Raw genomic sequence first — 11,023 nt, 5'->3', positions numbered from 1 at the left:
CACTAATTCCAATGTGCTTTTAACGGACAACAATTGTCGAAATTGCGTGAATTTTATGTAAAGGTACCATAAGTGAACAATTCAAGAAGTTTTATGTTGTATATGCTAGATGAATTATCTAAGAGGTACAAGATTAAAAGTAGTGAATTACTAAAGGACTACACTGCAAATATCCTTTCCTATAAATTAACACTCACCCCAAGCACAATTTTATCGTCTCTTTCAATTACTTTCACTCAAAAAAAAAAAAAAAGGAAAAAATTAAGAGTAACAAAAGATGTGTGGAGGTGCCATAATCTCCGATTATGAGCCCGCCGGAAACTTCTACCGGAAACTCTCTGCTCGTGACCTGTGGGCTGAGCTGGACCCTATCTCCGACTACTGGTCCTCTTCCTCCTCATCCTCAACTGTCGAAAACCCTTATTCCGCTCAGTCGCCGGTGACTCACTCCGTCGATAAGCCTAAGAAATCAGATTCCGGCAAATCTAATCAACTCAAAAAAGGTAATACAAATATATATGTATGTATCTAACGATTTATTTAGCTTTTTGTACATTACTACCTTTAAATTTATGAAATAAACTGTACTCTATAGAAATGCACGAAATAATATAATATTCCAGTTTTTTTACAATTGAAATTTTTTTGGTAAATCCGATCGAACTTTTTAAAAAGAGTTCAGTGTCAGATAGTAAAAAGTCCTTTTTTTTACCAGAGATTTTATTTAGATTTAATTTTTACTCAATAGAGCTAGAAATAAAATATTTACTTTTACTTGTTTATAAAATAATAAGATTTTTTTTTTATGTTTTATCTTTAATATTTATGATTAAACATTTTGGCCATTTACTGGTCATTCTGGCCATCCTTGCTTGATTTTTTTTTTACTTATTTCCAAAATTATACGTTATTTGAAAAATACACTTTTTATTATTTTTGAAAAAAAAAAACGTTTAAAATTATTGTGAACAGATAAAAATGTCAGGAGGTGATAAAAGAAAGAAAAAATAATTGAAAAATCATTGTGATAAAGAGGGAATAAATGCAATTATAGGCCGTGACAGTCTGCGAATTAAAGTGACCTATGGTTTTATAGAACATACCTTCAAATTTTGTGGCTTTTTATTATTTGTATCTATCTACACGTATATATTAATTCTATCTTTTTATTGCATCAGCCATCAGGATGTTTTTTTTTTTGTTTAAACAGCCATCAGGATGTATACAAGAGCTTATTCCAATTTTCTTTTTTGTAAAAATAAAAGTTGCGGCGATGATGTAATTTCTATATTCATATATGTTCTTAAAATAATTAAATCCATATATTACGAGTATTATCCGTCAATTGCGTTTATCTATTTGAACATGTGTTCTGCCTCAATCATTCTATTTTCTTTTTGTCGTTTTCAAATCAATTTTCATGGTTAAACTTATCATAAGTCATAACCGATAAAAAAAAAGATAATCAATAATCATGAAGTAATATTTGATGGAAAATAAATTTTATTTGTCTTTTGTGCAAAAAGAAGGAACCGTCTTTCCTTAGAGTAATCAGTTCTCTTACGTTTTAATTGTTTTTAATATTCCTTTGGTATGTAAATGTTTGAAAATTACTCTTTAGTTATTTTGGTTTGAGAAAAATGTAAGTTATGATATAATAAATATTTTATGTGATTACTTCAAAAATCTAAAATGTTAATCCAAAATAAATTATTTAATCAGTTTAAGTTCCTAAAATTAATTGATCCTTGATGAGGGAAAATCATAAAATAAATAAATAAAGTAGACATCAATTAATCGCGTGGGCCACTTAATTCATTATATTGATATGACAGACTTTGCTTTAATTCTTGTCAACCACTAAATCACCACTTGTATATGAAAGCAGAAGCTGTTAGTATTGTACAAATAATGTGATGAAGAAAAGCCATCAATTATTTATTTATAATTAATAGATGTTGTACTAATTGTGTACATTTATATAAAAAAAATTAAAAAAATTGTGTATTTGATTTACAGGTAATAACACTGTGAAGGTTGAGAAGGAGAAGAGTAGTGGACCAAGGCTGAGAAAGAACAAGTACAGAGGAATAAGGCAGAGACCATGGGGAAAATGGGCTGCTGAGATTCGCGATCCTCAGAAGGGTGTTCGTGTTTGGCTTGGTACATTCAACACAGCAGAGGATGCTGCCAGAGCCTATGATGAGGCTGCTAAGCGCATTCGTGGTGACAAGGCCAAACTCAACTTCCCCGCCCCATCACCACCTGCTAAGCGACAGTGCACTAGCACTGTCGCTGCTGATCCTCCACCAGCACTACTCCTTGTGAGTTCTAACATAATATCTGATAACAACTCTCCTTTAATGAACTTCGGATATGATGTTCAGAGCCAAACTCCCTACTACCCAATGGAAATGCCCGTTGCTAGTGATGATTATGAACTCAAGGAACAGATTTCCAACTTGGAATCGTTCCTGGAATTGGAGCCAGCAGATTCATCTGATCAGTTTTCAGGGATCGCCGATTCTGATCCTCTTAATGTTTTTCTGATGGAGGATTTTGCTTCAACTCAGCATCATCAGTTCTATTGATCCTGAGTTGTTTGGTGAGTGACTAGTTTATTAGCCTTTGGCTGTAGTAGTAGTAATAGAGAAAAAAGTACATATGATAAGATAATAATAAGTTGCGTGCCTTAGCATGCAATTGTAATAGTATCAATGTTTGTTGTCTTGTGTTGTTTATGCTTTCTAAATCTTGGATTTACCTTATAATGTTTGGTCATTTGGTGCATGTATTGTAACTATATATGGAGTACTTTATTACTACTATGATAGCTGACACCTCTAGTTGATGGTATTTATGGAATTTTTGTATTTTTGTTTTAGTTTGTGTATCTTTTTTTTAGTCTTTTATAAATTTGAAACTTATATAAATTACGATATTAATAATTTAAAATATTTGAAATAAATAAAAAAATTATTTAACTTCCAAATTTCTGTTCGTAAAAATTGGGACATAAGAAATAACATATATTACTTGAAAACGATGCAAACAAGTAATATAAAAATAATAATAGTTAACAATTTGAACTATTTAGAAGATATGAAAATTTTGGTTAGTTATTGAAATTTTATCGGTGTCATATAAATTGTAATAAAGGGAATAATATATATTATTTAAAAATTACGTAAAAAATAATATAAATTAAAATAATTTAAAATATCTAAAAATTATATTAAATTGGCGTGTCTCCAAATTTTTTTCGGTGTCGCATAAATAAATTAAGATAAAGGAAAGTAACGTGTATATAAAATTATTCGGTCCATTTTAAGTAACAAGGCTTTAAAGAAAAAGGTGAGGGAAAAACTCAGAAATAAATTAAAATATTGTCCTTGTCTACGCAAGTTCATTGAACCTCTTTAGAAACATCTATTATGGAAATAGGAGTTGGAATCTTGTAATGGTTTGAAAATGAATTTGAGCATTTTTTTAAAAAGCATTAATTTATTCGAACAATGACAAAAAAACATTTATATAAGTTCAGCAAATCTTAATTAAAGATCATGTCCCACTTCTTTGTCAAAATCATTAAAAATATTACAAGAAGTACAAAAAGTTACCTATAAATTCTAGTTTTTACCCTCGACCTTTTTCAATACCAATGTTATAACTCTTAACAACTTATTAAAGTCTATTTATAAACCCTACTTAAACTGATAATTGTACTAGACATAAGAAAAGCAACTACGCTGCTATTTTATGATGAATTCTATACTTTTATGTATTATCAGTTTAAGTACAACTGAATCAATTAAAAATAAAGTGTGACTAGCTACATTATTTAAGGACGTTGTTAGAAAGAGTGGAGGAGGTAGGTGTTCAAGATTTAGAAAGCATGTATAAAAGGATTATTTTCTTTGGTAACTAACGTGTATTATTTACCAAGTAAAACTGTTATGTACAAACCTCTATCAGTCAGAGCATCAAGCCTCAAAACTGACTAAACAAAACTCAACAGTCTATCCTATCATTACATATTGTTTATAGCTCTTATGGATAAAAATTCATAGTATCTAATTTCTTGGCTATCTTGCTCTTCACGGACCCTTGAACATGGATTTTCTTGAATAATACGCCGCACCATAATTCCTTTGCAACAGACTTATAAAAGAATTATTCATAAATATATGCCACTAACTTGACTTCAACTGACATCTATGCCCTTCAACTTTGAGTGTGCATATATAAATAAACACTTAAACTTGTATAAAATTGAACAAGAAAATACACGAGTCGTACGTGATATAATACACATAGGATGCCACTGAAGATACAAAATTATCATGTAGGACGCTACCTGGGACGAATGTATCTGTTTGTTCAATTTAATACTAGTTTAAGTGCTTACTTGTGCATATGCAAAAATAGAGGGCATTGATATCAATTGAGGCTAAATTAAAGGGCACATTATATATTATGAACTTAAATTAAAATCTATAAATACATAGGTTAATAAATAAAAATATTTTATATAATATAAAATGATGTTACATAAATGGACCGGAGGATTAAAAATGACAGGGTAAAATAGGTTTTGCATACGATAAAGGGGGAGATAAAATGACTATTATTTAAAATTGAAGGATGAATTTGATTTTTAAATCAAAGTTAAGGTAAATGATTTTCACCCAAAACCTAATTAATCTACATAAATATTTTATAGGAGTGATGAAGTTTGATTAGTTTAATTTATGGATCCTTTAAGACCTAATTAATGTATATAAATACTTTATAGGATTATTGAAATTTAATTAATGGTTAATTTATGAATTAGTTATTAAAATAAGGAATATTTAAATGGAATTAGTATAGAAAAGGATCACCGCCAGTTATTATTCCTCCAGTAATCCTTCTTGCTATATATGGTAGGATGTTATTTTATGAATACTTTTGTTGTTAAGTAATAAGTGGTCTAGAAAGACACACATAACCTCAATTTAGTTCATTTTAGCTTTCAATATATTGTGATTAAAGATTAATACTCCCTTTTCTCAATCTAGGAATATTTTTTTATTTTTCGAGATTCAAATATTATATATCAAGTTTGTTCGATATTTTAAAATATACTTCATATCATATTGATATAAAAAAATCAATTACAACTTATAACATATTTCAAATAATTTTATCAAATTCACAAAACCTTAGAAATTATTCTACTTTATTAAAATATTATAGAAAGAACTATCAAATATCAAAACATGATCATGGCTAGAGCCGTCAAAATGGGCTTAGCCCATGGGGCCAGCCCAACCCTACCCGTTATTGGGGGTAGGGTTGGGACATGATTTTTCAAGTCCATTTAAAACTAGGGCTTATAAGCCCTGCCCATATAAGTCCTTGGCCCTTGAGGCTTGATCGGGGTTGGGCCGGGGCCGGCCCATGGGCCAAAACTTTTTATTCAAGAGTAATTTACAATAAACTCACTAGTATATAATCTAATTATTTGAATACACGTTATGTTGTAATATTATGAATCTTCGTACCCAGATACATGTATCTGGGAATATATGAACTCAAAATTAAGTTAATTTGTTCTGGATATACTCTATCAAAGTAGATTCGCATGTATCTAGGATACATATACAAATCTCGTGCCATCGCCTCCCTCCCATCTTGCTTGTCACTCTCTTATCTCACTTGCGTATCTGATATGCGAGATACATGCTAATTACACTAAATTTTTGCTAGTGTTATTGAAACAATACCATTGTTTGCCATATTTGATTTGAAAATCTTCTCATTTTCTTGATGTTATAGAATTACAAGTTTGAAAAAAATAGGGCTGGCCCGCCCAGCCTTCTGCCCTTCTAGGGTTGGGTTGGGTTGAGCATTTTCAGGCCCTACCAAAGGAAGGGCCGACCCGCCCTAGCCCTTCAAATTCCTTGACCCACGAGGCTTGGGCCCGGTGGGGCTGGGCCAACCCTTTTTGACGGCTCTAATCATGGCCATTAATTTGTTTTACTATCACATGGCAACATCGTACAATAACATTGAGGATTATTGGAGGAATAATCATTAAGGTGATCTTTTTTCGGATTAGTATAAATAAGGCCCTTGTTTATTTTTAGAGATAATATATGACTTTGAAAGCCTTGCCTCTTTCTTTTACTCTTAGTCCAGAAATTCATCTCATTAATCTCATTCTTTTTTTTTTTTTTTTTTATCTTGTACATTAAATATCTTCATGTCAAAGTATCTTTTATTATACACTCAAATACTTGACGTAAAAATTTCTTTCCTTTTCTTTGTGATCTTGCGTAGACAAAAATATTATCTTCATGTCAAAATTCCTTCATTTTTTTGTGATCTTGCACACTCAGTTCAAGTTATTTTAACTATAAAATGACATTTCACAATGATTAAAATCATTCTTCTTATACAACGCTAAAATGAAGTTCATGAAGATGAAGAAGACAAAGAAAATAAGTCTTAAATTTAAGTATTACCTCTATATAGGCTTAGTTTTCTTACCCTTGTTTGATTATTAGGACTATTTAAGCTTAGCTTTTTTTCCCTTGTTTGGTTATTAGGACTATATTCCTTCTCTTCTTGGTCATTTAGATTAAGACTAGCAAGAGAATTTTGAAGTGATGCACAAGGATCATAAATGATATCATGACCGATCCAAAATCTAATCGATTCGACGATTTAATTACCTTGGGATGCAATGACAATCTATCTACACAAAAAATTGCAGTTACGATAAGCAAAAATTGCACTTAACTGCGGAGATTTGCTAGAGAAGATGAGAGTGGAGCGAAAAAATTGCAGTTACGATAAGCAAAAATTGCACATAACTGAGGAGATTTGTCGGAGAAGACGAGAGTGGAGCGAGAAGAGAGAACGAAAATAGTGATGCAGAGTATGAAAGTGGAGCAAAATGACAAACACACCCTTTTCCACGTTTTTGATTTTGCATGTATATTGAAATATAAGATCATTATTATGATTTTGATTTTTTAAATATTAGGAATATATTTTACCATGTTAAAATTAATTTGATATGATTCGATATTTTAAAGTTTGTTTTTGTTAGAGTGCGTAAATCAACATAGTAGAAGGAATTGAATTTTATGGGCTCTAAATTTTCAAACAATGACATCAAGTGATAATAATTTAGTCCTGAAGTTAATACTTGTAAATACGAAATGAATTTCTTAACACAACTACGCAGTTTGAGTCAAAGTTAATGTGTTCGATTGAACCAGTATGACTGTGTTTGGGTTTCTAGCTTCCCGCTTCTATAAGTCGGTAGCCATAATTTGTTTGACATCAATTTTTCATAAAGTGTTTCAGTTATATCTCTTTAATACCGCATCAAGGGTGTGACCTAGTGGTCAATAAAGTGGTTGAGAATTGTTCGATCTCAAATTCGAAACTCAATAGAAACAAAAAATACTAAGTGATTCCTCACCATGTGTGCGAAAGCTGGTCCGGACACAAAAATATCTCTTCAATAACTTGTATGTAAAAAAAATATACAAAAATATTTGAGGAAAGCAGTCACCAGTTTGTAAGAGTATTTCGGAAAAAGGGATTATTTTTTTTCGTTCAACTTTTAATTTAACATTTTGTGGGACACATGTTTTTTCTCACTATATAATAGAGAGGCCATGGCCTGTGCCTAGCACAGGCCCAACACTGTCAAATTTGTAACATGAAGCTCAAAGTTACACTAAATAGCAGAATTCTATCATTATCGATACTTACATGGTATCAATAAGTGCACATGTAACAAAAGAGGTATAACTACTAGGGTGTATGACTTAGCTATAAACTATCCTTGCAAATGAAAATTGATACTCAAGCAATTGACCATTCTATATTCATTCATATACGACATCACCAGGAAGTTATTGTTAACATGTTAAAACTATCTTTTGTATACATGTGCTTAATATACGATGTTTATCTCTACTACGTGTAAAAAATACAAGTATGTTATCAAAAATACTATTAGACATATCAAATGTAAGTATCTTCAACTATGTCTTGCTTCATTGTCTCAATGAGTTGGAGCTACACTCAATGGCTTGGTAGCCATCCTTGGTAGCCATCCTTGGCTATTCCAGAAACCACATAGCAAGGAAGTATTTTGAGGTACCTTCAGAAAGCTAGTAAAAATCAATCAACGGAAGAAAATTGAACTTAAGAGGGTAGCAAAAATAAAATTAGAGAGTTATAAAATAAAAGATGCATTTGTCAGAAGTTCTTATACCATATTGTCAACAAATTTTCATAGACTATAAAATGAACAACTAAAATGCCCTTGGACTGCTATAATCTACTATTGATACTAGACAAAATTCATAAACCAAAGTAACTAGTGTTTTAGAAGTTGAATGAGGAATAAACACTTTAACAAATAAATGTAGAAACATCAGCTAATAAGTTAGAGTCTCGGTGCATTGTTTAACCAAAAACTTATCTTTTATCTCTAAATTGATTTCCATCAACAACAACAATTAAACCACTTTACGAAATCTAAAGCAAGAACTTCAGACCACAAATTGCTACGGTAAATGAAACTATGTATATATCTATATCCGGACGTACGTTAATATCAGAACACTAATATGAGAAATACATATAAGCACATAATAAGCTAAAATGAAGTCAATCTGATGAACCACTCTTATACCATAATTTCTTCTTCATTGGGACCAACTCTTCTTCTTTATTGACATAATTAACTATCAAACAAAAGTTTATTCAACAATTAACTCCTTATTCAGTAAACTAATACTCTAGTCATATTAAAATCTACATTAGCACAAAATCGCACATGTACTGCAAGAAATTATACCATAAATGAGACGTCTACCCTTTAATATTTTATTTCTCATGGATTCTTTTATGTCATTAACCTTTAGTCTCATTGTCCACTCTTCGTATCACAAAAAAGAAACTATGAGTAGATGTTAACCACATGGTGATTTGTCCTTTCACCAAAATATATTGTTGAAAAAATATCAGTTACTGATTTTTTAGGATGATCACCAAAAAATATCAAATTACTTAAAACAGACAACCCTCTATAAGTTAAAAAAAAAACAATCACAGAAATAGTGAATTCACTACGATAACCTTTCTCAGAAATTTAGAGTTTTGAAACAGATGAATGTAAATTTATATATACTTAATCCACTGATCTAAAAAATTTCAACTCCTATTCATTACGCCCATAAAGGAAAGCAACAAACAATTCAGTGCCAGAAAAAATCAAACCACATAAACCACTTGAATCAATAAATATATAAATTTGAAAAGTTAACAATCAAAGCATAACCACACATTTATAATTAAATTCAATAGATCTAATTCAAAATCTATGTAGAAATTTATAAATCCCCCCCCCCCCCCCCCCCCCACCCAAAAAAAAACAAACTAACCCCACCAATTGGACTTGATTCAGTACTAATATTGTCAAGACGGAGATGTCCTAGCCAATAGTGATTATTTTATTCTATATAATTTTTCGTATTGTCTGAACTTCATATAGATAAACCTTACTTCATTAATCAATATTAATGGTCTGTCAAGGAGATATATATATATATATACACCTATTTTTTGACTTAATATGTATTATTAGTACTCTCCGTAGTGTCAAGATTTTAATAGGTATACAATAGAAGATTGGTGATTAATATAAATAGGTGTAAGGCTTAAAAGCAAGTTGACAGTGTCAATTGAAATATCTTAAGCAAGATAAGAAATACTTGAATGTGTCAACATATGGGGAACTGGTGCAACATTTGTAATGTAAGCTGACATCAAACACAAGTTAGATTATATCCACTCTTGTGGACTACAGGTTTATGAGATTTTTTAATGTATAGAACACGTGTACTGCATCCAAACGACTAAAACTAAATATTGAACACTCTCCTCCTTCCCTTGTCTTCCTTCTTCAACTTCATTCTCTACTCGAAAATCAAAGCTTGAAGATGATGAATTAATCAAAGTTGAGGATTGTCTGTACATCTAAAAAAATATATTCTAAAACAAACTTATTTGTACATCTATCAGTTACTCGTGGCCAAATACTTTTGTCTTTCTTCTTTATCCCTAATGAAAAATATACTGTAGGAAACTTGTTCATTTCACACCCCAAAATATCAGTTAATTCCTCAATGCAACATTCTGCATTAATGCTAAATATACTGCTTTTAGACAGATATTCAGCCCAGAAATTGCTTGAGAACTTAATAAAACCCCTCTTAAATGCAATAGCTGGTCTTTTTTTGCCTCACAAAAAAGTAAAGTATCATTTGCATATAGAAAGTGTAAGTACCATTTCATCCTCTCTATTCTTGCCAATGCATAGTCCCTTAAACCATCCCAAACTCTCTACCTTTTTGAATATTAAGCTTGGATTTCCATCACAAAGACAAACAGATAGAGGATAAAGGATCACCCTGGCCTTAAACCCCTTCTAGACTTGAAGAAACCTTAAGGATCACAATCTATCAATATGGAAAATCTGGCTAGGGTAATGCAGAATCTGACCCACTTTGTCCACTTATCACCAAAAATTTGTTAGCCTAAAACATCTAGCAAACAAGACCAGCTAACATGGTTATATGCCTTGCCGCAGTTGTGCGGAAATTATACCAGTCAATTAACAAGGTTATGCTCTTTGCTCTAGCTAAATTTTAAAGCTTGAATTGAGGTTGCTCATCGTTTCTGCTCTCACAAAGCTTCCACCAATATAAAGATATACAAATATATTGTGAAATAAACTACAAACCACCACCACATATTATAATCATGTTCACCAATACAAACAAAAATAAAAAGCATAGATGCAAAGTAGAAGATACTGATAATGTAAAACCTTATCTCATTAAGAGATCAAAATATTTTTTGTTAGAAGCTAAAATTCTTTACTATCCTGAGGAAGCGCTTTAACACAATTTCTATATGTGTAGAGCACGCAACCCATTTCCTTCCCTTG

At 31.1% G+C, this 11,023-nt stretch overlaps 1 protein-coding gene across 1 annotated transcript; it reads left to right on the top strand.

Moving 5' to 3' along the window:
- The first annotated feature begins 229 nt into the window (after positions 1-229).
- Positions 230-2,828, top strand: LOC125829421 (ethylene-responsive transcription factor RAP2-3). The gene is made up of 2 exons (XM_049508640.1): positions 230-503; positions 2,020-2,828. The coding sequence occupies exons 1-2, from the start codon at positions 278-280 to the stop codon at positions 2,589-2,591; spliced, it is 798 nt and encodes a 265-aa protein (XP_049364597.1). The 5' UTR covers positions 230-277; the 3' UTR covers positions 2,592-2,828.
- The last annotated feature ends 8,195 nt before the right edge of the window (positions 2,829-11,023 follow it).

Source organism: Solanum verrucosum, unplaced genomic scaffold, assembly GCF_900185275.1.
Source record: "Solanum verrucosum unplaced genomic scaffold, falcon-dt-bn FXZP01000052.1, whole genome shotgun sequence".
NCBI lineage: Eukaryota > Viridiplantae > Streptophyta > Magnoliopsida > Solanales > Solanaceae > Solanum > Solanum verrucosum.
The sequence above is the reverse complement of the archived record's forward strand: the minus strand, read 5'-3'. Positions and strand labels throughout refer to the sequence as shown.

What these genes read in the sequence shown, in the direction of transcription:
- LOC125829421 (XM_049508640.1), top strand. Translation starts at nt 278, where the DNA reads ATGTGTGGAGGTGCCATAATCTCCGATTATGAGCCCGCCGGAAACTTC. An exon ending in ATCTAATCAACTCAAAAAAG is followed by an intron (nt 504 to 2,019) that starts GTAATACAAATA and finishes TTTGATTTACAG; the next exon opens with GTAATAACACTGTGAAGGTT.